A 27575-nucleotide genomic window follows, 5' to 3' on the forward strand; every position below is an offset into this window, starting at 1 on the left:
ATGGGAAAATCAAAGTGATTGAGTATTATCATTCATTTATCTAATGTTTAAAAAATACTGCTCCAGATAGAGATATTTTACCAAATAAAATACAATGTACAAAGTGATAAAAACAACAAAAGGAAGATATTTATGGATTAATTTACCAAAGACTTGACAACTTTACACAATGATTTCAAATTCATTAAGAATTTTTTACATGTTGGGAAACTTCTACTTAACCAAGCAGTTTTAGATGATATTGAAAGCTTGTACTGGGTAAACTGGTGACTTGGCATTTTATTATGTCAGGTAATTTATTTTAGAGAGCAGAGACAAGCAGCAGAAACTAATGGAGTAATGATAAACATTAAAAGGTTAAAACATGCAGATATGATTTAAAAGTTGAATAAGCAGTTGGCCATATTCAGTAACAGTTAAAACAGACTGATATAAGATGGATGTTCTGAAGACCTGCTACAGATAATGAAATACAGGGAGTGGAAAGTGCAAAGACTGACTGAAGAGGACATGAAATGATGACTATTAACAAGTTGTTATGGGTTATAGCAAGGACCAGTTTTCCAACACTTGAATATTAATTGTCTGTGATAAATCCTATACGTGTATTATCATTTTATTGTTATTTGAGGTGTGTATTAGTGGTGTTAAGATCATAGTCAGCCATTATGTAGATTCCACTTTGATGTTAGTTATATGTGAGTTGTTGTGATATATTTTGATTGCTCTTCCAATGTTGAGACATGTATGATTTTAAATAAATGTTTTAGAAAATTATTATGTAGCTGTGTTATTTATACCCCGGACAAAATTTATCAATCGTTCATACTTTTAAATGAACATTGAGATCATCTTCATTCGTCAACGACCTCGTTGTCTGCTGCGATTTGGCAAAATTCTTGCTAAATTTCTATTACATTTCTATTTCATATAGTTTCCTGTATCAGGTTCTTAAGATGAGATTAGTTTCAAAGCTGTTCCCTTAAAATGTAGGTCATTGTTACCACTTTTAGAAATCTTTGAAAAAAAAGGCCTGCATTATCATCAGTGAATTTCCCATTTTCTTAGTGAATGAATTTAATAATGCATTATTACTTGACATCAATATTTATATACACACAATATTACGACATTTTTTACTTGCGGTTGACTTTACAATGAGCTTCACTTTATTATATTACACAGATATGGGAATGTGTTCTTTTCTGCATCATTTAGATTTATTGTCTTCCAATAATTCAATCAGTTATGTTAAAAACAAAACAAATACACACTGCAGCTTCTATGAAAACAAGAATATTTGTACTAATATTGTCTTGAAGAGGGTAATTGAAAACTGTTAACTGTGTCATCAAACCACCTTAAATACAAGAACCATGATGGATAATTATATAATGGTTATGGAATACTGGTCTAAAGGGATGTAACCCACTTTCAGGTATTTTGGAATTTGGGACTTAATTTCCTGTAGGTGGAATAAATAGGAAATCACAATTCAAGTTCAACCTCCCCATTTTGTCTCATTCAATCTGGACCAAATTAAACACATTATCCAGGCATATATGCAAACTAGGATTTAACAAATACAAACAAGCTTTTGGTGTCATAAACTTTTCTGAAACGAAGCAGTCATGAAAAAATTGTGTATGTATTTACATAAAAAGTAAATGATTCAAATAAATATGCGAATAAACGCCATGAGTATTGTATGAAATGAAATTCTTTCTTTGATTGCATGGAACTATCGTGTTAGTTTTTTGTAACAATCGATCATGCCTCATAATTGAAGACAAGTTTTGTTAGTCTCGTAAATCCGGAAATACAGTAACGGCAAAACTCAAATATTATAATATCGTTTTTTTTGTCATTAAGACGCTTGTTCACGTCTCTATCAAACGTTTCAGAGACGTGTTGTGAATCTCTATGACAACAAACGGGAAAATGGAGTACACTGGGAGCAATTATAAAGGGGACTACAAAAATGGACGGTAAATATGCCTTGAAACTCCATCCTTTGTTACTTATTGCATTCCCAACGCCAATGAAACAATTCTTTTTAAATATTTCAGACGTAAGCAAGACTGTGTTTCGGTTAAACTATGCTATAATGACAATATAAACAGTGACCAACATACGTACAACAGTGTCAAAGAGATCTTGCATGTTGTCGGCCTGATTGCAATGCTGAATATTATACGTCGCATGTCAAAAGTTTTTCGCAGTGTTAAGCTTCTAAATTTGTTGGAGTATAACCAACGTTTCAGTGTTGGAACACAGAAACCATCTGTTTAGAATTCTTTTAATGACAACGACAACGTGCATGCAACCAATTTCGAATAATCATTATAAATATCAGTTTTATTTAATGATAAGCTTCTTTTCTGATACACACGGTCAATTTTACTGTAGGTTATATTCTAAACAAGTTGACTGGGGTCATTAATGTGTGGTATTTATGTATACATATATATAACAGAACTGGGAAAATACACATCCCTGTCAAGTGCGCCGGCCAGGAATCAAACTCTGGCGTATGGCATGATAATCCACCAATGAAGTATGCTCCGTCAGCTCATTGACAGAGACTGTATTTAACGCTATATACAAGCCACACACACCTGCTCCTGTTACATATATATTGTGTCTAATATAGTGTTGATTGTTATGTTTTGTTTATTTTGACTTTTATGTATATGTTGACCGTGTGAACTTAAATAAGGTGTTGGTTTTATCCATTATGCTATGAAATATTGATTACCTTGATACATGGCAACTGTTTATGTGACACTTTGTTTATTATCTCATAGTTCAAAATGAAAATATATGATATCATTTTTTAGGATGGAAGGTAAAGGTACCTATGACTTCCCCACCGAGACTCGGTATGAAGGGGAGTTGAAGGATGGAATGTTTCATGGCAAAGGAACTCTTTTTTTTCCAAACGGAAGCAAGTATGAGGCCTCATGGGAAGAAGGAATAGCTTTGGAAGTAAGTAAACAGGGTTTAAAATTATCATCAAAAGTTGAGCCACACAAAAGTGTTATACATACAGCGTACTACCAGTATTTCTATATGTATAATAGATCATTCATGATGCAACTTGTTTTTGTTGATGTCTATTATAAGCCCTCAGAATTATTAACCACATGTCCAACTGAATTGGATTATTGTATCTTTCTTCCAAAACATCATCTGTTGTCATTATATGGTCAAATAGTAAATACTATAACATACCTACACATATTGAATACTTCATAAATGTAATCTTAGGCATTATCCTCTGCAGAATTATGGCCCTTTCTTAATTTACATCACTTTCGGGGCATTTTATTCATTGTGTATTTAACCAATGGTATTCCAGTACATACAATTGCTGTTAAGGTCTTGTAAACATCCTAGACATAAAGATATGTATAACATATACATATCACTTCCCTATGTTCACTTTTTACATTAAAATTTGCCTGGACTTCAACTAGGAAGGCAATTATTGTTGTCATTTTCTCATAAGAAATTATTTGCTTTCTTTCTGATTATAATTTGCACTGCTGTTTATATGTAAATTTGATATTTTATTTATTTACTTATATATTCATTTCTTCCAAAAAGGGAAAATACACATTTGCTGATGGTTTACCATACGAGGAAGAGAATTGGGAATATTGCGATGGCTATGATAGACGATTTTATACAGAAACATGCAATGGCCTGAAACCAGCAGGTATATTTCCCATTTTCTCTCACAGAAAACAATCATTCACCAAATATCAGAGTATCAATAATTTGTGTTTGAAGCATCTCCCTTGAAATTCAGTTTCATTGTCCACTGTCAGTCAAAACCAGAGAAATCATACTGCATTTCAAAGTTGCCATAAATTGTTATTTATCAATATTAAGTTCAGGCTACTTGATAGGTTTTCTAGTATAGAAATAGTTTAAACTATCACAATTTTTAGTGACAGTGAGATTGACTTATTACAGTGCACAGTGCTTGAAGTGGTGGGAGTAATTTATGAAGAATCAGATATTGTGTTGTTTACCTGCATTCAAGTAAAAAAGATACGTGATAAAAACTATTACAATTGTTACTTATATTTTACATGATCTAGGTCGCTCCCAGCTAACCAACAGAATACCACCTAGAGATATTCCAGAAGGTTGTTATGACTGTGGTGATGGCTTCTACAATCCAAAGTCCAGGGTGGTGGTTGATTATAATCACAAATTCCTCAGAAATGCAGGTGAATAAAAGGAAAACTCATTGAATGTTGAAATTTAACTAATTTTTAATGATATGTTTCCAAGATTTTTCTGGGTATTTCAGACAATCAACTACGTCAGAAAAGTCTTTGGTCATTCTTTGGAAATTAAGAAAAGTATTGATAATCATAGGATACCTAAGAATTTTTTAATATCAAAAAGTTGAAACATAACACATTCTGACCAGTAACCATAGTTTATGAATACCTTTTGAAGGAATTGCTGAATTATTTAATAAAACTAGCTTTGCATTATTACATAAATCTGTTAATACAGTATATTTATTCTATTTACAACTTCCTTCTATTGTCATCAGCAAAATACAATTGCAAAAAATACCCTTACAGGAAAAAATCCATGGAGGTTGTCTTATCAGAAATAATCCAAATTTAAAATGTTACACAGGGAGGAGGCACCAATGCTAAAGCATTAGGCATTGCAGCCTACGGTGTGTGTGTGTGTAGCTTGATAACCCAAACTGGGCCAGTATTTCTTTGCAAGCATGGACCATGTGTCTAATCCTGTACTGTAATAGTTGTGTCTAGTCCTGTACTGTAATGGCTGTATCTAGTCCTATACCATTATGATTGTGGTCTGGTCCTGTACTGTAATGGCTGTATCTAGTCCTATACCATTATGATTGTGGTCTGGTCCTGTACTGTAATGTTTGTGTCTAGTCCTGTACTGTAATGGATATGTCTAGTCCTGCAATGCCATTGTACAGATAACTTTCATAGATTCCCCCAACCCTTCCAAAGATATTTTTTTTATATATAGAACATGTACAAAGGAAAAAGTCTAAAACTAAATATCTTATCTGTTTTTGTTTACAGATGATGACGAACACAGTTGGATTATCAAAAAATGCCGTAAAGGATGGGATGAATATGTTGGTTTCAAGAAAGGAAAGACATCGGCATAGTCTTTTTATAAGTCATAGACAACTAGTAATGTTTTTAATGAATGTTTTTCAATACTTTATTTTAACGATGCATTACTGTCCAAATATATGTTGAAGTAATGAAAATTTTAAAACAAAACCCAGCAATGGATATCTATCAATTAATTGGATCAGTAATACATGTGATATTTAGAAATATATTTTACAAACAGAATGCACAAGAAAGTTTTGAAGTACAATAATTTTCATGTACATTGAATCTGATCACATTAAGTCATGTTATTTAATTGTTGTATATTGCATCATCTCTGGTGCACTCTTCCTGTATAAACAGGCAGGAATACAGATCATTAATGGGAACTTCCTGGGACCTTACAAGGAATAAAATATGTATTCATTCTTATAATCAATTAAACAGGTCCTTATTTTGGGGATGGGCAGTTATTGGAAAAGACAACAACAACAAAAATCACAGAAATTTTCAAGAGGGAGTGCATTTATTTATTTATTTATTTATTTTTTTTTTTTTGTCTTTGGTGTAGATGATGGGTGATTATAAGAATAAGTCTGGCATATAACATGGGATATTCTCTGCTCTTTTTTGATGTAGGCTTCACAATTCTTTTATGGATGCATTCTGTTAAAGTTATTGTTTAAGACAACTCCATCAAGAAAAACTACCCCTGACATTGTGGTTTTACTAAATACTGATATTAATCACTGTATTTGAATTATGAAAATTATTGATTATTGATCATGTTTTTTTATTATGAAAGTTTTGGATAAAATCCAAAATTTCAATTAAAATCAATTTTTTAATTTCTGTTTATAGATTTTTTTATATTTGTCTCCAGTGATACAAAATATTCTACTCATACTCATTAAGACATGGATTGCAAGCATCGACTCAAACATCAGTTACTTTGAATACACAAAATATTTTAAATCAATATGCAAAAGGAGATGACAAAGCTTCCTAAAGGGAGATAATGAACACTACAAAAATATCTTATTTAAGTAACAACCGATTACCAGACTTGTAGTGATTGAATTCGGTGTTGTCAGAGACAAATTTCACCTCAAACCTATAGTCATAGAAATATGTCAAACACTTCAACAATTCAGTATATGTCAAATGTAGCATATTAATCTGGGAACTGAGAATAACGTGAATGTCTTATATGACTTCCCTATATATGTAGTAATGAACACCTATAATCTGGTTTTTACAATTACATGCATAAAAATGTATACTACATCACAATATAAGACTGTAATTACAATTTTAATTCAAGCACGAGGACCAGAATTGAAGAATTCAGTTTCATGACATTGAACATGGGATGTTGTCTGTCTTGACTGGAACACAGGGCGTTGTGAGGCTGTAGACATATTCTATCCCGTCATACGTGTCAACTGTCAGCCTGGAGCTTCAGTTCATTTAATGCAAAAACCTCATGACTATCCTTCGTCGGAGCTACCGCGACATGAAACATGAAAACGTTCATATCATTGTCACTGGATATCACATTGATCTGTGGTAAATTAGCTGTCATTCAAAAAATCAGATGGGAATGTGCACTTTCCCAAAATTCATTTATTATTTCCAATTTTGAATGATCCGAAAGGACGTTAAGTACATGATTAACTGATCCTACCATCATTCGTATCGGCAATGTCTACTACCCGCAATCTTTAAGGTTTAGGATTAACAAAAATCATATAGCTGTTTTGTTCTTCTGGTACTTGCCAGTGGTGCTATGGACCGAAGTTTTTGAAACAACCAAGAAGGCAAGCTGTGAATTAGTACTATGCCTATCATGTCAGTAACAATTATGTGCATATACTGTACTTGTATATCTTCCCCAAACCAGAAGCTGGTTTTCCTATATCCATCAGGCACATACACTTTATCAGACTATTTTATCATACTGATAAAAACCCGAAATATAATTCTGCCAAGCACAGAGTATATGATATACAATGCCCCAACTGTCCTTTTGATGAAAATCCAAAAGCCAAACATAAAGTGTAACAAAAGCGAAGTCGACTCCGTTGCCATCATGCTGTTCATCCCGAAATCCTTGTGAAATTAATTGTACATAAGCTTTTATCAGCATAACCTCATAATTCTTGGCAAGCATTCAATCTGGAAAGTGAATTGTTATTTATTTGGAAAGTAGCTTCATCGTTTTGACAACGAAGCGGTGAATTACTCGAATGAAGATGTCGTACACGTTACGTAATTAACCATTTGTATACTGAACGGGTGGGTATTCTACATGGATATCATCATTTGTATCAAGTTTTAATGGAGGGAACGTTTAACAGTATGGCAATAATTTGAAGTTCTGGTGAAATGTCCCTCCACTGAAAAGAACTCAAGTTTTGAAGCAATGTTTCGATTTTCACTGGCTAAATAAGATGTTAATTTCACCAAGCTAACATAGTCAAGATAAACTGTTAGATTAAAATTCTTAGTTACGATCAACATACGAGCAATGTATCTTTTGCATACCTGACAAGTGTTCAATATTTATATATAATAATGGGTATTAAGCATTGGGGCCTTAATTGGGAATTAACGCAAAGTTGTCATCGTCATCGTCATCTTGAAATGTCCCCACCGAACCAAGGACACTCAGTTCCATGAAAATGGAAATTATTTTGTCTCCGTTGTTAGATATGGCTACGAAAAGTATGCCGGCAACATAATAGTTTCTTTTCATAAAAGAAATCAATGTTGGTTGCAACACAGCTTCTGTAAATGTTTACACTTAGATGTGATGGTTTTTGTTATACATGTCAAAACCAGCTGCTTAGAATTTTCTCTTGTTACTTAAACATAAATTTTCATTATAATGATGTAGAAGTCTTGTAATTGGAACATACAGAAATAATTTTGATTTATGAAAAGGCCGTATTTACTATAAATAACACTTTGTGCCAATATACAATCTTTACTGTAAAGATGTTAAAAATAACTTGCGACTCCATGATTATACATTAGAACACCAGAAACATTGGCATAAATGACAAAACTACAAAAAGAACTTATTTCATTTTATTTTTTATACGGATAAACAAACGAAATAACAATGAAAAATGGCAAATAGGCCGAGTCTCTTGTGGAGAAATCCATTAAAGCAAACGAGTTCCACGGATCAATTTCCAACAGAACGGCAACCCATGAGCAAACATTAACTGACAAAATGGGAATTATGAGTCACTGACATATTTTATGTTAATTTCTTATTACAATACGTTGCGATCATTTTCACCCAAAGTAGTTCTGTCGCTGGAGTCAGATGGACACCATCTTCCAAAAATCGATCCTTTTGCTGGTAAGGTTTGAACATTCTACAGAACCAGACATGTTTCGACGTCCCCTTTGTTTCACGACACTTCTCCTTTAGATATCTATTTATCTGTTTTCGATACGTATTATATTTGGCCAAGTTCATCACGGGATTTCTAAACTTGTATCGTTTAAACTTGCTGCCGATAACGACCTTAACCTTTTCGCTGCTTACTGTCTCTGCAAACCGGAAGAGAGCTTCGGCAATGTTTTTCCATGGTAATGTTCCGATGTCATTTTCACCAGATTGGATATAAACTATATCCGGTTTCATTTCTTCGCAAACTTCGTCCCAAGTATGACTCAGGTCCTTCACTCCTCCACCGGACACACCACTAGTGTTGATAACTACATTCCCTGATTTATAAGGACACAACTTTCCCGCACGTCGAGCGAACGAATGGCCTATCAGTAGCACTTTTTTCTGAAAAAAATAAGAATATCTATAACTACTGTAGGTGTTATGTAACGCCTATTCAAAAAGAAAATTGCGAAGTTTTCATTGCACAATCATTTAAGTTGTGAAATAGAAGTTGTTTTCCCTATAAAACGTGAAAGGGTATGGGTTACCCAACCATGGTTCATTCCCATTCAAATAAACCCACATTTTGCCATCAGGACCGAAGAGATTGATATACATACAAGTTTTCTAGTCATTATTGTAAAAAAAAATTAATTTCTAGCTTTTTTTTTCAAACAAGTTTTGAATTCCACATTGAGAAATATTTGAAGGGCATCATAAATATAACACAGATTTCACGGATATTACAATGAACATATTTACTCTCTTGAGAACTAGGCACTGCACAAAAATGGTAATCTGTGGTGAAGGTTATCTTTATCAATAGCATAAGACTTCGCTGTCTTCAACAATGACTTTCAACTGATTCATTTTAATAATATATAGCATTTTGGGATATGTGCATACCTTTGCAAGTGTACTCCTAATAAAATCTATACTAACGGATCACAGAGAAACTCATACGAGATATTCGAGGAACGTGTCTACCAATGATGCAAGACTTGACATCGCTTGTTTTTAGCTATGCACCATTTCATGACGTAATCCTAATATCTTCGCATCTCATCTGATATAAGTTAAAACAAACAAGCCTACTTAACTTACAAAGTACGGGCAATACGCTTACATGCCATTGTAGTTTGATGAGCATCGAACAGGCAAGATATTCTGGTGCTGTATCACACAGCTGCATAATATACGCGAGTAGAGGTTTTTATCGTGAGCTGCTGAATGTGTACGTGTTATTTTAGACCTACCTTCGTCTGAGGAAATGGAGCAACGTTTTCGGTCATCCTTTTGTTTTACCTTATTCACCAATACAAGGTGTAGAACTCTCGCATGTCAACAACATCACGGGCATTTTACGGGTGCATTCGAATACAGCATATAAGAGTTGTCCCCCTTCTTTATCAGTAATATCGTGGCTTGCCGTGACACGAGCCATTAGTTGTGCAGTATCTGGTCAATATAAATCAATACCCGTTATTAGCATGTGGTGGACCCTGGTAACAATTTACACGGTAATAATACGTCCCTGACATGTACCGAGACCACGATCTTTTCATCAACTGTTGGCACATTATCACAGAATTCGAGCGTTCAAAGCCTAATATCTATCATCCAGTCTTCGCTATATAGATGGACGTAGCTGTCGTTCTGTCTATCTCGAGATCTCCAAAGTAGCTTAACCTATACACTAGTTTAAATAATTTCGCGCTAGTAACTGTCCGATATCTGATTGGACTAAAATATTTATCAATGATGGACTTTTGAGGTCAACATGGTGTTACATCAAACCAGTGACTCCCATATCCATCCACTTCACCATGAGAAAGGAGCAGGAAAATGTCATTATCGTGTTTAAGCATATATACGATAAAGAAAGAAGATAACTCAATATAATCCTGATTGTGATCCGCGGCGAACATTTTACGGACATTTGTGAAAGGTGTTGTGTCTGTACTATTATCTTTAAAAGTCATTGTTGTAGTGATACGGGGTTTATTCCAACGTGAAATCCCCATCCCCAAACTCAATCCCACCCAAGCATTTGGTGATAGGTTTGGTGCAGGGCGATATGATACCTTTATGATTTTGTACAATTTATATTTTGATCTTGTATATCTAGCGCAGGAATAGTCGCGACGGAAACATCTCATCCTTACCATCACTTTGTCATTTCGACCTCATTTGACGTTTAACCTCTGGTGTAATGATCGATTTTTTCATGTCTATAGTTCATATCACTATTTCATAAAGACATGCAGGACTAACACATCAGAAAACTTAGTTCATAGCACATCTTAACGCTAAAAGTTGTATAAAATATCACTGTTACAGACAATCTTATTCTGCTTGTATTCCTCTTGCACATGCCTTGTTAATTCTGCCCCTCGGTGCGCGATTGCCGGTTTCCTTCATCGTCAGGCGGTTGCCAACTCTCCTCGGATGTTTCAACCCTAAACCATGACAGTCTCCAGTGGGTGGGTCAGTAGTGGTGGGCGACCACTACGCGATGGGTCCCGGCTTCCCGCATATATCATTCCAAGGGTGTCATATCCAACATTTCCAGTTGTTGCAAGAGCTTGCTCACTGACTGCGCTGGAAATCCTCTGCAGCCGACCTCGACTGGAAACAGCACTACACTCCATCCCATTTCCCTGCAGTCTGCTGCTAGGTCTGCGTAGATGAGAATCTTTCTCTCGATTTTCACAGTTCTCCTCCCATGGCACTGTCAGTTCCATTACAATGAATGTTTTGACCGTGTTGGTTTGTGGACCATAACTGCTGCAGTGTTGTACCCACGATGGATGGGAATAATAGACTCCCATCAACGTCCACTTGCAGCTCCCAGTCCCTTGCTCTGTCCATCAGCGATGTTCTAGCCAATCCTTTTCTCCAGTTAGTTCACCTTACTTCACGAAGAAATTTTCTTTTCCTGTTTTTACCCAAGGCCGCTTCTTTCTCCTCTCCATATCCAGAACTCTGCCAACTCACGCAGGACTTTGTCGTTCCGCCACCTATACCGTCCCTGTGTCAATGACACCTGACATCCTGACAGTATGTGCGACATTGTCCATCGCTTTTCACACAGTTGACAACTGGGTTCGTCAATTAGTCTCCATTGATGAAGGTTCATAGGAGTTGACAGTGTGTCGTAGACTGCTCTCAGTAAAAAGGCGATCCTGTATTGGTCCTTTCTCCATGTCCCTGACCACGACAGTTTCCGCTCTGGTAGCTCCCAATTCACCACACTCCTTGCTTCCCCAGTTCAACTGCCTTCGCTCTTCGATGATCTTCTTCTACCCGCCGTTCTTCATTCAGAACAATCCCTCGTCTCTCTGTTGTTGTTGCATTCTTCCAGTTCTGAAAGTGCACTATGCCCAACCCTTGTCTACCGGCACAGGTGTTCCCAACCACATATCGTATTTGTAGCATGACTTCAGCTTGGTCTACTGATGTTGATGCTGGCCATTTTCTTCCTGTTCTTGTCTGAATGCTTGCTCCACTGACTCTAGATTCTAGAAACAAATGTTTCAGTTAAGAAATGTTTCCACAGTACGTTCTCATTTCTTTAAGACACAGAAGGGAAGAAACATTTCTACGTGTCCATTTAAACCTGACACGATAATCCACAAATCTTTGCGAGTAGAAAGGGATAAGTCATAGTCATTATATGAAATATTAATATAAAGATGAAACTTCAACATAACAGATGTTTACCTGATGATGTAAAATTGAGGCGGTCTTAATTGTCAACAGTAGGGTTTTTCTTGACAAATATAAAAATTTACATGAAGATTATTGGAACACGGAGACTGGTAATAGTGAAAAGGTAATGAAGGGGAAACAGGTTATCTGTTATATTCTTTAATACATGTACAAGCATTGCTAGTGGTAGAATAATGCTTTGAAGTTGATATTAACCGACAAAGGTTAATATCCATGAATGATAAAATAAAATCGAAATGGTGCGGTTTTATGTGTTTAAGAGAGTAAGGTAAACATGTGCTAAGGGTGGTCCCGCACTAAGGGTGAAGGTCAACCGTCCCAATGGGATCGGCTGATTCGCACGAAATATGATGTTTATGAAATAGGAATATCTGTATAAAAAATCATGCAGTGAAATATGCTGTAATAAGGACTTGTTTTAGTTGTTTATAAACAATAAATTATAAACCTTGCACATCCATTCTCTACCAGAGTCGTCGTTTGTTATTGAGGTACCGCAATGCACTCTGGGAGAGATTGGTGAATATGTACATTAGCATTTGTTTAACTCCTTTAGGAAACACCATTTAAGCACATCATTTTTGTTTTTGTTGTTTTTACGCCGCCTAGACGTGTATGTAACTAAATATAAGAAAACGATTATATTTTATTAATTTTCGTGAAGACTTGCACACAGTCAGGTAAAGTAAAAGTTTATCTCTGATCCTATTAAAGAGAAACTATACCAGAAACCAACATTTTTCTCATAAGAATTAGACCGATCCCTGTTATGAAGTCCAAGGGCTTCGTTATACGTTTAGCATGAGTTAAAATCAGATATAGAACTGCACATCTCAAAATAAAAGAAAGATTAACATTTGAAGTTAAAAAATCATAAAATGAAATTGATACAGAAATCCATAGATAGAAACTGTAATATTGGCTTAAGTGTCATGCTTAAGTCCCAGTAAATTTCACATTAGTTTTTCAACAGTCTCAAACTACGACGAGGGCCGAGTGAAGTGCTGTAGTCGATGTTATCCACGTTTTCAACTTTTATCAGTTTTTCCTTGGCAACTTTCTTCGTTTCTTTAACGATGTCATGTTGCCTTATGATGACTAAAAGCGTCAGTATTGTTGCCAAAATTACAGTCCCATAAGGACAGATTTCCTTGCTAGCATCATAATCAATGGGAAACAGGAAACCAAAGAGGCATGACATCTTATTGTGACAAGGGAACCACATATAAAGAAGTGCCACAACTGGAGCCGTTGAAGAAAGCACTATCTTGGCTAGTTGTTTAAGAAGCTTGATTCTAAGTCGAGGAAGATACTTCGGCAAAACAAAGTTATGGATGATCAAGTAAGCCATTGCCAGAGTGAATGCAACAGAAGCTGCGTACCCAGTCATTAGAACGTTGGCCTCTTTCCGAAATACGACAAAGATCATCGACCATAGAAATATGCAGAACTCCCAAAAGCTTCCGAGTTTGAGGATTACTGCTGATGTTTCTTTTGCAATGACAGATATTGTCGTTCCGATGACTCCGCATACGATGAAAGTTTGCATCTTGGTCAATCCAACTGCATAACCTTCAAAAGCGTTGATATGTGTTGTTCTATCAGCCTCACTTTCAGTTGACGTTTATGACGTCATAAGTGAATGACGTTTCCACATATTTTATAATTAGCTCCCCTTACAGAACTCTCATAAGTAATTTCGTTTTCTGTGCCTAAATTTACAAGGAAAAAATGATATGATATGATAAAAACGATACATGGTGCAGTCTCAGCAGAAATCCGCACCACTAATATTATGTCTGTTGATATGAAATACACAGTTTTCCTGCGTCATTTCTTGATACTAGTTTTTGTTACCTTATTCATCCAACATCTTTGCGGATTGCGTGTATGATCACATGCAATTTATTTTCATCTCATATGTCATCGTTGCTAGCATATGTGCCTAATGTTTCGAAATAAACTGACTGTATTACTTACACATATTATCAATTTCCTATCATTGTAGGTCGATTTAGAGAAATTAATACACTATACTTATATATATATATATGGATTACGAGGATGGGGGGGGGGGGGGGAAATCGCAGACTTTGGAAAACTATTCATCTATTGAAGTTAAAAGTACATGTCTCCATAATAGTAAACCCTAAACCCTAACAATGTAACCTAAACAGAAATTGTTAGGCGAAACTCAAATATCTGAAATAGAATACATGTTCAGTGTATAACATAAGCTGTATTTTGGCGTGGGTGAAGAAAGACATGCTACTGTCTTTCTGTCTCGGGCCATACTGTTTTCTCTATATATCGACGTCCTTGGAGACACTAGTGATTTATTATTATTATCCATAAAATAAAAATGGTAAACTGAATCATTTAAGGTAGTGTCCCACCACTCAGTGTTGCGACTCCTGCGCAGAAGATCTGTATTAGTAATAAATTTCATTCCCTAAGTGTTACGCCTGTTTGTAAGCTTTCCGAAGGTTGTCACTCCGAATGAAGCGTCAGCGGTCCCAAATTAAACATCAATGTGATAAGAAAACAAACAATATATTTTACTTACTTCAAGTTATTTTAATGCAGAGACAAAAATTAAGAACGGTAGTGGAAACCCCGCTTATTGATTATCGATGTTTAACTTTGACTCAGAACTGTAGATAAAATCGTGATTTATCGCTGCTATGCCAGAACTGGACTAGTTTGGTCGTGTTGGCCATGCAAAAGGAAAGCAGACTGTCACCAAACGCATACAGATCAAATATCAGAAGTTATGCTGTTATTATTTTAAACACAACATAGATGCTATATTTCATTTTATTTATTTCATGTAAGTTAAGACAACAATTTATCGCAGTAAAGAAGGAATAATATACTAAGCTGAAAAATCATCTTGTTGATTACCGAGTTGTCTTTCTTTGGCATCGCCGGAAATGCTGTGAGGTGCTGCCATCACAGGAATATGATAATGGCAGACGGTATGCAGTAGAAGTGACGGTTCCTCGTAAAACAAGAAAGCGACGTCAGCATTTGTAGTTTTGAGATTTTCGGGCGATAATACCTCAACGTTTGATTACTATAAACAAGATGCCTCCCCCTGATATCACAATAAACGAGGGAGACGTGGTAAAACTCGTCGCCGAGTTTTTAGAAAATCGCGATCTAAACATAGCCATGCTTTCACTTGAGAGAGAGACAGGCTTGATCAATGGGATGTATTCTGATGATCTTCTTTTTCTGCGACAACTTATTCTCGATGGTCAGTGGGATGACGTTATCGACTTTGTCCAACCGCTTAGTTCCGCAGATGGCTTTGATGGTAAACAATTACAATACCTAATCATGAAGCACAAATATTTGGAACTGTTGTGTATCAAGTCAGATCCAACAGCCATGCAAAATTATGAATTTACAGTAGAAGAGGTCGTGAAATGTCTGAACTCGCTTGAAAAACTGTGTCCAACTAAAGAGGAATACAACAATATGTGTATGTTATTAACATTACCTAGACTTTCGGATCACATTGATTACCAGAATTGGAATCCAAGTAATGCACGAGTCACTTGCTTTAGAGATGTTCTGCCTCTAGTGGAGAAGTTTCTGCCATTTGAAAGGAAAGAGAATAAAAAATCATGTGTGGCAGAGAATGACCGTCTGCTTCAGCTTGTGTTGAAAGGTCTACTGTATGAGTCGTGTGTGGAATACTGTCAACAACGAGCAACAAGCAATGGTGATAATAGTGATTTAGAGATGGCATATTCAACAGTGTTACAAAACACTGGGTTTAATGATGCAGATTTAAGTTTGCTATCATGGCTTCAACACATCCCTGATGGTACATTTTCTTGTCCATTTGAACAGAAAAATCTTAACTTTGATGTTCGTCCACTTATTAAACCTTCCTTAGAAGCATCATGGTCTGAGCAAATTCTAGTCACTCCTATTAAGCCAAAAATGTTTCCCCATTCTGCCGTGCCAAACTCAAGACCACGCTCAGCAGATCACATGACAAGGTCTCTTAATCCCCAGTTTGATGGACTGTCTAGTGGATTAGGTCAAGGGAGAGGTGGGTTAATGACTCAGTCTATGGACTTGAACAGACATCCTTTGTCACAGTCTATGGCACCTGGACCACGACTAGATAATTCCATAAAGAATCCAATGCAGATTTCCATAGATAAATTGTTTTCACATGGTGAGTGTGTACAAACGCATAGTTCTATTGTTGAGGACACAAGAAATTCAGCTGGTGGACCAGTGCTACACAGGTCACCCCCTCAGAATGTTTCACAGGCAACAACAAAACCAGGACCCATTCCTCAACATGCACAGACAAAATCTCCGCTTAGGAGTGCAACACCCCCTCAGCACAGGACAAGCTTGACAAATGAAACACCCCAAAGAGTTATGTCACCTGCACAATCACAGGGAGATGCCCGTGAGAGGCGAGATTCTCCAGAGCCGGGAAGTGTGAGAGACTCGAGCTCGGAGCTATTTAAAGAATATCAGCGACAGAAGTGTAGGTTACAGGACCAGCTAGCGATGCAGGAGAAACAGCGAGAAATGTACCAAATGGAGCTGAAAGAGATTGAACAAAAACAGCAAATCATGGCTCAGCTTGACAGTACAGAGGAAAAACAAGGTATAGATGATATCTTTACTATATATACATGTATACTTATATACATGTATGCATGTGTACTTAGTTTAGTACATTTAAAGGAAAAATATGTCCATTTTATTGAAGAAATGCCATAGGATAGGAATGGTATTTTCTGGATTAAAAGCTGCTGTCCATATGAGTCAGGTGTGCAGCATATATACCTTATATGGCTTATATATGGAACTATTAGAATTTTGTTGACATCAACGGCCTTTATTAAAAATTAATAGTAGGTTCTGAGGACTGCATACCTGGTATGCCTAAACGGGTCAACTGTTAAACTCTTCTTTACTTGCACATAACAGTACAGTCACAGATAGAGTAAACAATGCCTAACATCAGGCCCAAATGTGCATTGTCTATTATATCAATAAACTTTGGTTAACATAGCTGTTACCATATTGTAAGAAAGGGTGCTGCTTATATTCGGATGCAGTTCATATGTGGATCAAATCAATAAAGTTGCTAAAAGTTGGCTCTGCCATCTATACACCCATTCAACTTATAACCCGAAAATAGAATATGTTAAATGTCGCTCATGTCACTCTAGTCCAACGGAAATCAATTAAACCAAGCAAGGGATTTTGATCAAATATTATACAAAGGTCAATGATAAGTTCATGTTTCAGGGTTCAGAGGTCAAGGTCAGTGTTTGTGGTCGCTGTAATTGTGATCATTATTATTCATGAAGAATAAACAATTCAGTGACATTACTCTAGTGACGTCATTTCATAAGAGATTTGGTATTATGATAACCTATACAAGTATAAATTTGTGATTCAGGGTATCAAGGTCAAGGACACCATTGTTATTTATAAAAAAAATATCAACCCTTTCGTCTTCATTTCATCAGGAATTTTGCTAAAATATACACATAATGTTATGTTGTAAAAAGTTGATGAAATAATGATACATTTATGCATGAAAGTGGAGAAATGTAACATGTGGTAGTATTTATTGTGGATGTAAATATCAAATGTTGTGCAGTGTTTACTGTTGTGGCCATAGGTTATGTTGATTTGATATTATATTATATTCTAACAATGTTAAATTTTCTGTCTTCCTTTTATTCATCTTGGTCCTTACCTTCACTACAAAACAAATCTAGGTGTAAAATTGTTAAAAAAAATTGTTTACAGCACATAACCAGTTATGACGACAAAATATCTTCTAAAATTTCCTTATCAAGCAAGGTTCTATCGTAATCATTAAAAAGAATCAAGGATTTCTCAGTTCTTATAGCTTTCAATTGTTCATAGACATTTATGCCTTTTGCATAAAATTAAACTTTTTATTATTAATCTATTTGAAAAGATATATAAAGAGTATGAGTCCATTACTTGTGACTCTTGTACTTACTTAAAATGACTACATTTTGGATTATTTATAATTGATGTTGTACATGTATATTAATGTGTTATGTGTTGTGTTCTTTTTCTTCATTATTTTATGTATGTTTCCATGTTTTTATATCATTTAGCTGAAGGGCCTGCTGTTGTTCATGCTGTAGCACAGCATCTGTTGTCAATCACATGGGTATCTACATAGTTGTTTATAGGGTTGAGTAGGTTTTGAATAAATTTAGTATGTAGCAGTATTGTTAGGCCAGGATGGCTCAATTAAGGTCTGACTGAATGCACAGTAAAATAGATTTTATATGGATTTAGACTTTGGGTGGGGATTAACATCATTGTAATAGGACTGATCATATTATAGACAGTCACTGTTATAGGACTGATCATATTATAGACAGTCACTGTTATAGGACTGATCACATTGTAGACAGTCACTGTTATAGGACTGATCACATTATAGACAGTCACTGTTATAGGACTGATCACATTATAGACAGTCACTGTTATAGGACTGATCACATTGTAGACAGTCACTGTTATAGGACTGATCACATTATAGACAGTCACTGTTATAGGACTGATCACATTGTAGACAGTCACTGTTATAGGACTGATCACATTATAGACAGTCACTGTTATATTCATTTTTTCATGCCATTTGCCTTGATTTGTCATTAATTCTGGACTAGGAAAATGAGGAAATGCAATTTTAGAAGGGTATTGTTCAGGGTGAATGTTCTCCTGTTGTACTTCTGAAAATAGAAAGGTGTAATCTCATACAATTTAATGACAATGAATTATAATGAGAATATTTTGCCACAAGTTTGCCTGTGTAAACATTTAGGTATCAAAACAAGCATTAGATACACTGTGTTCTTGCTTTGGCTCTTTTTGTCACTATTTTCTGTTTTGTTTCTTTTTGTGATTGATTTAGTTTATCTTGTTGATTTCCAGATTATGTGGATAGTCAGTTTCCATCATCTTCTTCTAGCACACCTTTGTTAGATCATGTAGAAAGCAGAGATCGTGACATGCACACACCACAATTTACACCCATTGAAAACAATGGACATGCCAAGGCAATGGGAAACACTGCTGGCAGTCCATTGACTATCCCATATACAGATACACCCCATTTTACACCCTTTGAGAATGATGGGGAGTCCATGATGCCAAGTGATCAGTTGCCAATGAACACACCAGAACTAGAAATGTTGAAAAAATTCAATGCAGAAGTTAATGTGAAAAAGCCCATACTTGCCATGAATGCTGTTACTATAAATGACTCTGATATTGAACTAGAATCTAGGAACAAAGACAATAGCAGACTTACTGACGAGAGTTCAGCAAGAGTAAGTCCTACAGCATCGAATGCCCAACAACAGAGCAGCAGGCTAAGCAACCCCTCAGTAGGTCCAGTGCAGTCAAACCAGTGGCCTAACTCACATACCTCTAAAGGTGGATGTTTCGTATTGGGAGACACTCCAATGATGTCACAAATGAAAGACCAACAATTACCCTTAAAGGGCAAGTCCAAGCAAAACAGTCCTCCTAACATCAAGGGACAAAATGTCCATGGGCAATCAGGGTCAACTGGTAACCCTAGCAGAGGGCAGACAGTTGGTAAAGGAATGCAACATTCTCCTAGCTGCCCTCATAGCCCAGCAAATTCCTGTAGAACATTACCCAATATGGGAAAACAGAAGGCTGGACAGTCTAGGGATGGGACCCATACCCCAAAAACTGAGCACCCGAAATCTCCTGGCAATTGTACACCAGGTAAGTGGTTAGATAGTGTACTAACAAACTAATAACCTACAATAATACACAAGTAAATCAGGTTAAAGGTCTTAGTCTATGAGAAGAAATTAAATGTTTTGAAAATAATCTGAATATATGATCTGAAATTGGTAAATTTCTCATAGATTCTGATTGTACATCAAGCCTTTCCATCTTTGTAATCAATTCCTCTTGCCAGTTGCTTTGAATTTAGAAAAGGGTAGGTATCCTTAATTTTAAAAAGCAAAGAATGAATTTTGTCACTTGAATATTATATGGCAATATACTTTTTATTATTCTATTTCACTGTATGGAATATTGAATGATTTTTGCCCTATACTCTGGGATATAGGTTCCTGCTCCACATTACCAAGGCGATCAAAACCTAAATCTCAGACTAAGGAGCTGTCTAATGCCCGTCCTGGGCCATCAGGGGGCACTGTAAATTGTAAGACAAAAATCCCCGGCAGTAAATCGGCAACCCCTTCCAGTCCCCGTCAAGCCCCCAAGGGGCCAGTTCCCAGGCCATCTAGTCTGACTACAGGTGGTCAAGGGAAGTGCCGAAACCCAAAATCCCCTAGCATATCGTCTAAAGGTAGACAACTCTATACATATCAGCATGTATGGTTGAAACCTAGTTGTGCGTTATCTAAATGATTGGCTTTATCCTTCAGTTATCATTATACCTCTTGACATGTTATATATACTGTATCTAGTTAAGCTACAAATAACCATCTCGCCCTTCCTTTCGTGAGGGCCAATTGGCATCATGCTTGTTTTTGTTTTCTTGATTTTTTTATGTGTTTTTTTCATCTTATTATTTCTAATCACTTTGTCTTACTTGAACATTGTATAGTGTTACCCTTCTTGCTATTTTGCTTTATTACTTACAGGTTGGTATATACATACAGTGAAGCCTTCTTATTCCAGCTAACATTTGTTTCAAATGTTGAATACAATGTACAAGTATATTTAGGTAGGGTTTTAGGACATGCATGGATCTCTATATGTATCTAGTTAGGGTTTGAGTTTATTCAGTTTTGGGTTACAGGGTCTGCCGTTGTGACTTATTAAAGTTATGGGGATACAAATGGATCAAACACTATATTTAAGAGTTTGGAGGAGTTGGGTAGTGGGTGGAGGGGTGGAGTAAGCATTGAAAGGAACAAACTATGATGGTTCAAACTTTATGCAAAACTTCCTTGTTTTCTTGCTTAGCCATAATCATAACAAGGTAACTTTCAACAGAAGAATAGATTTAATAATCATTATATATTGGGTCACTTGGTATCAGAATAGGGAAGACTGTGTTACAAGGCTTCACTGTATATACAAATGTACTTGTGTATGTGTCCTATTTGTTTGCATGTGTGTACTGTTATGTTAGAATATCTTTTGAAAAAAGTATCACACATGAAATGGAAACTCATTCACCTGGACGTTCAACCCTGGGAAATTCAAATGGAGTGATTTGTAATTAAGTGATGATATTTGCTTGAATATTCAGGAAAAAAAACAAATTGGGCTTCTTTGGAAGTCATACCAGCTGATGATATTCTGTTCTAAACACATTTTATAGTTGTACAAATTTTCCTAGTGTTATTTCAGCTTGATCCATTTGAAGAAAGGATGTCCTTTAAACCATTATAGAATTATGTTAAAAAATCTACATGATCAACTAATGCAAAGGACAACCTGGACTGTTTGCATGTGTACTTATGCATACTGATCCTTTAATTGATACTGATACATTTGTATGTATAATATCATGTAGTGCTTTGAAAGTTTGCAATCTCATACATGTACAATTTAAAAACAAAAACAAGTCTGGTTTTAACAATAATTTAAGCATTGATTGTAAAATTCATTTCTTATTAATTTTAATGCTGTTTTATTTTCCATAAAAAGTACTTTTTTATGACAGAAAACTTATGTTTGATAATCGATGGGATTATCCAATTTCCAAAGTTCATATGATTCAATTCTGATGGGTGTTTGTTGTAAAACTCCATGCTACTTTTTATGCACAAGTTGTAATTTGTTAACATGGAAACTAAGATGATTGATTTAATGTAAACAGATGCTAAGCAAGAAGCCAATTACCAGGAGACAAGTCACATCAGCACAGGAAGTTTGCACCGGTCTCATCTGGATGCAAGTCCAGGCATGGCCTCACCTAAACCCAGTGTAAGTAGAATTTATACCTGGGACCAATGTCCTCGTAACTTTGTATAGATGGAGTTAATAGATAATATGGTGTAGATGTTTTATCATACTGTGTATTGATAAGAGTGACCTGTTATATGAAGTCAAGAAATAATTTTTTTGTATATAAATAATTCATATCTAATGACCTGTTCAGGGGAAGTGTCAGAAATATAAATGTAATTTCTATTAATATTGTGCCTAGCCATTTTTGGCCTTTGTAATTACTGATGAATAAAATCAACTGCAGAAAATCCAGTGTGCCGACGGAGAGAAAACTTATTTTAGGAAAAGCATACTTTTACATTTAAATTTTGCTATACATATTCTTATGAAGTCTAGTGGAAACCAGTTGCACTGTTGAGTCACTTACAAATGTTTGACAGACAAGGTCAGTGATTTAGATCTATACTATTTTATATGAGGATGACTTTGGGATGTTTTACACTATTTTCATATCAGTCGGATATGAATCGACCCAAGTTTATAGCAGTGACATCAATGGAGGATGCACAAGCTATCAGGACCATTGCCTTCCATCCATCTGGTGAGCTGTACGCAGTGGGGTCCAACTCCAAGGTGTTGCGTGTCTGTACTTTTCCTGACCTCTCTAGTCTCAGGTGAGAGAATCTTACAAGAATTAGTCTTAATGAAGTAGAAATTTTATTAAGATGATACAAGACTGATCAAGGATTTAGAACTGTGATGGTATATTGTGGTCTGCTTGGCAATATTGGTCACTGTAAATAAACATTTACATATTACAGAAGACAGCTTTTAACAACAATTAAGGGTAAGCTTGTCACTTACACTGGCCAATCAGAACTTAGAAAACAGGTCCATTGTTGACTATGCTGAACCTAAATGGAATCCTGTAGAAGGAATTGATGTTTGATATACATATATATACATTTGTGTATACCATTGGCTTGTTTTACTTATGAACGATATATACCATGCAATTTTATACATATTTCCTGATTCAAATGGTTTGTTAAAGGAAACATGATGGTGGATTGTGTGTATGTTCAGTTTTGTGGTTTGCTAAGAGATTATTTGTCATTTGGTGATCCAGAGACGACCATGTGACAGAGAGGACAGACGTTGTTTACAAGAAGAACAAGCATCACAAGGGATCCATTTACTGTATTGCCTGGAGTCCAATGGGGAACCTCATTGCCACAGGCTCCAATGACAAAAGCATCAAGATGATTCGCTACAATACAAGGGAGCATACTGATGGTAGTGCATCTCATGAGATCTGTCTTACTGAGAATTTACATTGTACTATAAATTCATTTTTGGATCCTCTTATTGCCCTTGTGATAGACCACTGTTGTAGGATAATTAGAGTGATTGATCTCTGTGGTAGATTCCACACTGTACATTTCAATGACTGGAGTCCTATAAATCCTGATATGCACAGTTTGACAAAACAGTGTTAAATATTTTAAAGGTTTGGTTATTTAGCAAAATCAAGTCAGTACTTGCTGAGTTTCTGTAAAGTTCATGATTTACCTGACTAATCTTAGCTGCAATGACCCTCCCAACATATCGTCAAAATCTGATTTTAGTAATGATGGCTGACTTCGATTCTCATACACCTGTGTTCTTGTCTGTCTACCATCCCTCAATATTTCTTGTTATCACTATTTATCGGTTACATTTCTGTCAGACACACGACATTAAGAAAAGTATTTCAGAAATTGATCTCTTAAGTTTCATAAGAACTTGGATCTTCCATAAATTCTGAATGCAGGTTCTCAGTTTCTAGGTATGCATGTTCAATTTTAGATTGATAGCTATGGGAAGAAAGAAAAATGGCTATCTGGTATTTTGGCAGTGTTATCCTTCTTCTGATCTTTCTCAATTTCACACGTAGATTTCCCTTTCCTTCTAGTTGTGCTAAGACAGTTTGGTTTATCAGAGAAACAAATTAGAGACATGCAGCAGTCTTGAATTTTAAAATCGAAAGTTTGTTACTGTATTGTCATTCATTTCATAGGTTGTATATTTCTGTTGATTTTCTAGGTAACCTTGATCTACAAATTTCTCTGTTCACAAAATGGTAAACAGTTCAATTGACATCATTGAATTTTGTGAACACTGTATATCCACAAAATCAGGTGTCTAAAAATTATGTATTCCTTCATAAAACCATGAAATTGGAGTCCCACAAAACATATGATTACATAGTAGCTAGAACAAAGGCATCTTCCTCAAAATTTTGAAAGTGATCAGAGAAAGAAAATGGTCTCTACATTGCCATCATGGAATCAACAGAAAATATTTGTTATCTGCATTTGTCAAAAAATGCAGCTGAAAAAAAAATAGATTATATTTTTTTAACCCTTGATCCTTACTAGTGTACATTTAATTTTGGGACTGATCAGGAAAACAAAATAGTGGACAGGAGGCCATCTTGGATTTTGATTAGTTAAGTTTGTTATTGCAATTTCATTACTGATATTGAATGGATCTATCTCAATTTTAAGGTTCCCCTTGTGTCCAGTTAATTTTGGGACTGATCAGAATAAACGAAATGGCTTCCAGGTGACCATCTTGGATTTGGCAGTTAAAGATTATTATTGCTATTTCAGCAAAGGATTATTGTTCTAATTTCTTACCATTAAGAGCAAAAACAGAGAACAGAAGAGAAAAGATTGGAAAAAGATCCAACTTTCAAAGTACAAATAAAGATCAAACAATGATGGGCACCAAGATCCGTTTGGGATCTCTTGTTCCATTTTTCATTTGCATGGTCCCCTTGGTCAATTTTTGCTGAAAGAAGCTTTTGTCTCAACTTTCAGATGTGGGTTTACCTTGTGAGTAGTGTTACCGAATGTAGTTCATTTTCCTATCAATGCTACAAAAAAAGCATTGTAAAAGCAAAGAAATCAAAAGATAAAGACCAAGTTACATAGATCACAGATCTTTTTGTTTTTATTGTTGGTCTTATACATCCGTGCCATTACAGTGGGACCAGAGATGGAGTTGACAATCCATGATGGTACTGTTCGAGACCTGACCTTCATGCAGGACAGCATCAACGGGACTTCTCTACTGATTAGTGGCGGGGCAGGTGACAACAAGATCTATGTTACAGACTGTGAGACGGGTATGCCAGTGAGGGCAATGGCTGGACACTCGGGTAAATAATACCAGAGCAAGTGATGATAAATGTTAAATGGATATATATTATAGAGTAGGTCTGACAGTAATGGTTCATCATCCATAAATACAAGGTATTTCAAGTATAGCTACATAGACAGCAGTTTGATTTTAATTTCTATTCTCACAATAATTAGAAGATGGAACATGGGAGCAAGTTCTTCTGTTTTTCTCTTTAATATTTGGCTTTCATATGATAAAATTTTGACAAAATGCATTGTATGAAATTAACTCGCTCAATTGGTTTTAAATGAAGAAAATATATATGCAATACCTAAACAAAAATTCTTTCATAAAGCAATGTAAAGTTTAGGTCCACTGTTTTGAAGTAGTAACTAGTCAACGTTGAATTTTGGTATCAGATTTGCTTGCTTTTGTAAGTGTTCCTGATCAGTCTGATTTAGTCTACATGATTCTGACTTCTTTTGTAGGACATGTATATTCTCTACACACATGGGGTGGCTGCATGTTTGTTAGTGGGTCACAGGACAAAACGGCACGGTTCTGGGATATGAGGGCTTCTACAGCCATCACAGTGGTACCAAGTGCTACAGGTACTTTAGGATATATATATATATATATATAAGTCATAGTATTGACTCAATTACACCAGTGTAAGCATGGGTTATTTTTGTGGCAGCAGGTTCTTGCTAAATGCTGTATGTGTATTTTTAGCAGTATACTGATATTGGCACCTTTTACCTTCAAGTTGGTGTGCTAATTCAAGTGCAACACTAGAATTTCTATGTCCTGTCATTGGGCAAAGAAACAAAACATACAACAATTCATTGTTGAGAATTTTGTAATATATTCAGTACTATTAGTCACTTAGAATGTTCAACTTACCTATTTAGTATGGCATGTTTCATAATAATATGGCTCCTTACTTAAAACATACATGGAAAACCACAGTGTTTATCAGAGAAATTCATTACATCTTATTCAACAACTTGTACTTGCTGTCTTTGCTATATATATGATTGCACTAACAAATCTAATCTGTCTCAACTGAAATAAGAGTGTGCTCAGTTAAATACACATACAGGTTGTTCAGTATCCCACATTTTCTTTGTTCATAGTTTTTTATTGTACATACAAACAGAGAATACATATGTGTATGCTCATTTGATTATCCTCAATACTTGGTTTGTCTGGTCTATTCCTCATGCTTAAGTGATCTGTATCTATGTAAACAGGCAGTGCGTTTGCATCAGTGTGTGTGGACCCTTCAGGGCGCCTTCTGGCCTCCGGGCATGAGGACAGCAGTGTAATGTTGTATGATATCCGAGGTTCAAGGGGAATCCAAAGCTTCAAGCCTCACAAGGGAGAGTGTCGATCAGCTCGCTTCTCCATGAATGCATACTACCTTCTGTCGTCGTCTTATGACCAGAAAATAGTACTCACAGACCTGCATGGTAAAAGTTTCTGTTATAAAAGTTTCTATTCACCTGTGGCATACATTTTTACAATGGTTACACTGAATTAGTTTTAACATTGGTCATTTGGTGAACTTGTCTGAAAAGGTTTGATCCAAGATTAGATAGCTAACCATTCCTGGTTCCTTTGTTCTTTTAAAGGATTGAGAAAGGTAGAATGTGAAATAGAGTGACATAAACACTTTATATTGTTGTATAAACTATAAAAAAAATTCATGCTTGTATTAAATATTAAAATTTTTTTAGTTTGAAGCAGCTTCTGAAATGATTTAGACTTATGATCTTTTTAACTTTAGATGATATCTGTTAATGTAATTTGAGCAGTTTTCTTTTTAAAATTCTTCATAATCCCATCATTACCTTTGATCTGCAGGTGACCTTGGGCGCCCCCTGCCCAGTGTGGTTGTTGCTGAACATGAGGACAAAGCACTTCAGTGTCGCTGGCACCCGTCACATCTTGCCTTTGTTAGTACAAGTGCTGACAAAACAGTCACTACCTGGGGTTTACCTGTCTCCATGTGAAGAACGGATTTTCTTACTTCCATTTAAAGGTTAAGGTGAAATCTTCAAAAGGATCATCAGCAGTCAGCTAACAAGAACTTTACAACCAATGGTCTACTTAGTTAAGTCATACAGGTCAAGGGTCAAACTGACTGGGTAGGGACGTGAGGATGGGGTGGGGGTGGGAGGTCA

The 27575-nt window shown here is 35.7% G+C and overlaps 3 protein-coding genes across 3 annotated transcripts; 2 read left to right on the forward strand and 1 right to left on the reverse strand.

Moving 5' to 3' along the window:
• The first annotated feature begins 1941 nt into the window (after window positions 1-1941).
• Window positions 1942-5182, forward strand: LOC132550740 (MORN repeat-containing protein 5-like). Its single transcript, XM_060214831.1, has 5 exons — window positions 1942-1988; window positions 2841-2988; window positions 3610-3721; window positions 4110-4241; window positions 5094-5182. The coding sequence occupies exons 1-5, from the start codon at window positions 1942-1944 to the stop codon at window positions 5180-5182; spliced, it is 528 nt and encodes a 175-aa protein (XP_060070814.1).
• A 3028-nt stretch (window positions 5183-8210) lies between these two features.
• On the reverse strand, window positions 8211-9862 carry LOC132550739 (uncharacterized). The gene is made up of 2 exons (XM_060214830.1): window positions 9798-9862; window positions 8211-8943 (listed from the first exon to the last, which is right to left on the reverse strand). Exons 1-2 carry the CDS (start codon window positions 9831-9833, stop codon window positions 8401-8403), a joined length of 579 nt encoding a protein of 192 aa, XP_060070813.1. The 5' UTR covers window positions 9834-9862; the 3' UTR covers window positions 8211-8400.
• Window positions 9863-15360: 5498 nt separating this feature from the next.
• LOC132550730 (WD repeat-containing protein 47-like) lies at window positions 15361-27553 on the forward strand. The gene is made up of 10 exons (XM_060214823.1): window positions 15361-16915; window positions 19246-20070; window positions 20423-20665; window positions 22151-22257; window positions 22738-22895; window positions 23351-23517; window positions 25253-25426; window positions 25878-26000; window positions 26643-26861; window positions 27256-27553. Exons 1-10 carry the CDS (start codon window positions 15361-15363, stop codon window positions 27402-27404), a joined length of 3720 nt encoding a protein of 1239 aa, XP_060070806.1. The 3' UTR covers window positions 27405-27553.
• Window positions 27554-27575: the final 22 nt, after the last annotated feature.

Source organism: Ylistrum balloti, unplaced genomic scaffold (assembly GCF_031769215.1).
Source record: "Ylistrum balloti isolate Yb309-2 unplaced genomic scaffold, AGI_CSIRO_Ybal_v1 Utg370142, whole genome shotgun sequence".
NCBI classification, from domain to species: domain Eukaryota; kingdom Metazoa; phylum Mollusca; class Bivalvia; order Pectinida; family Pectinidae; genus Ylistrum; species Ylistrum balloti.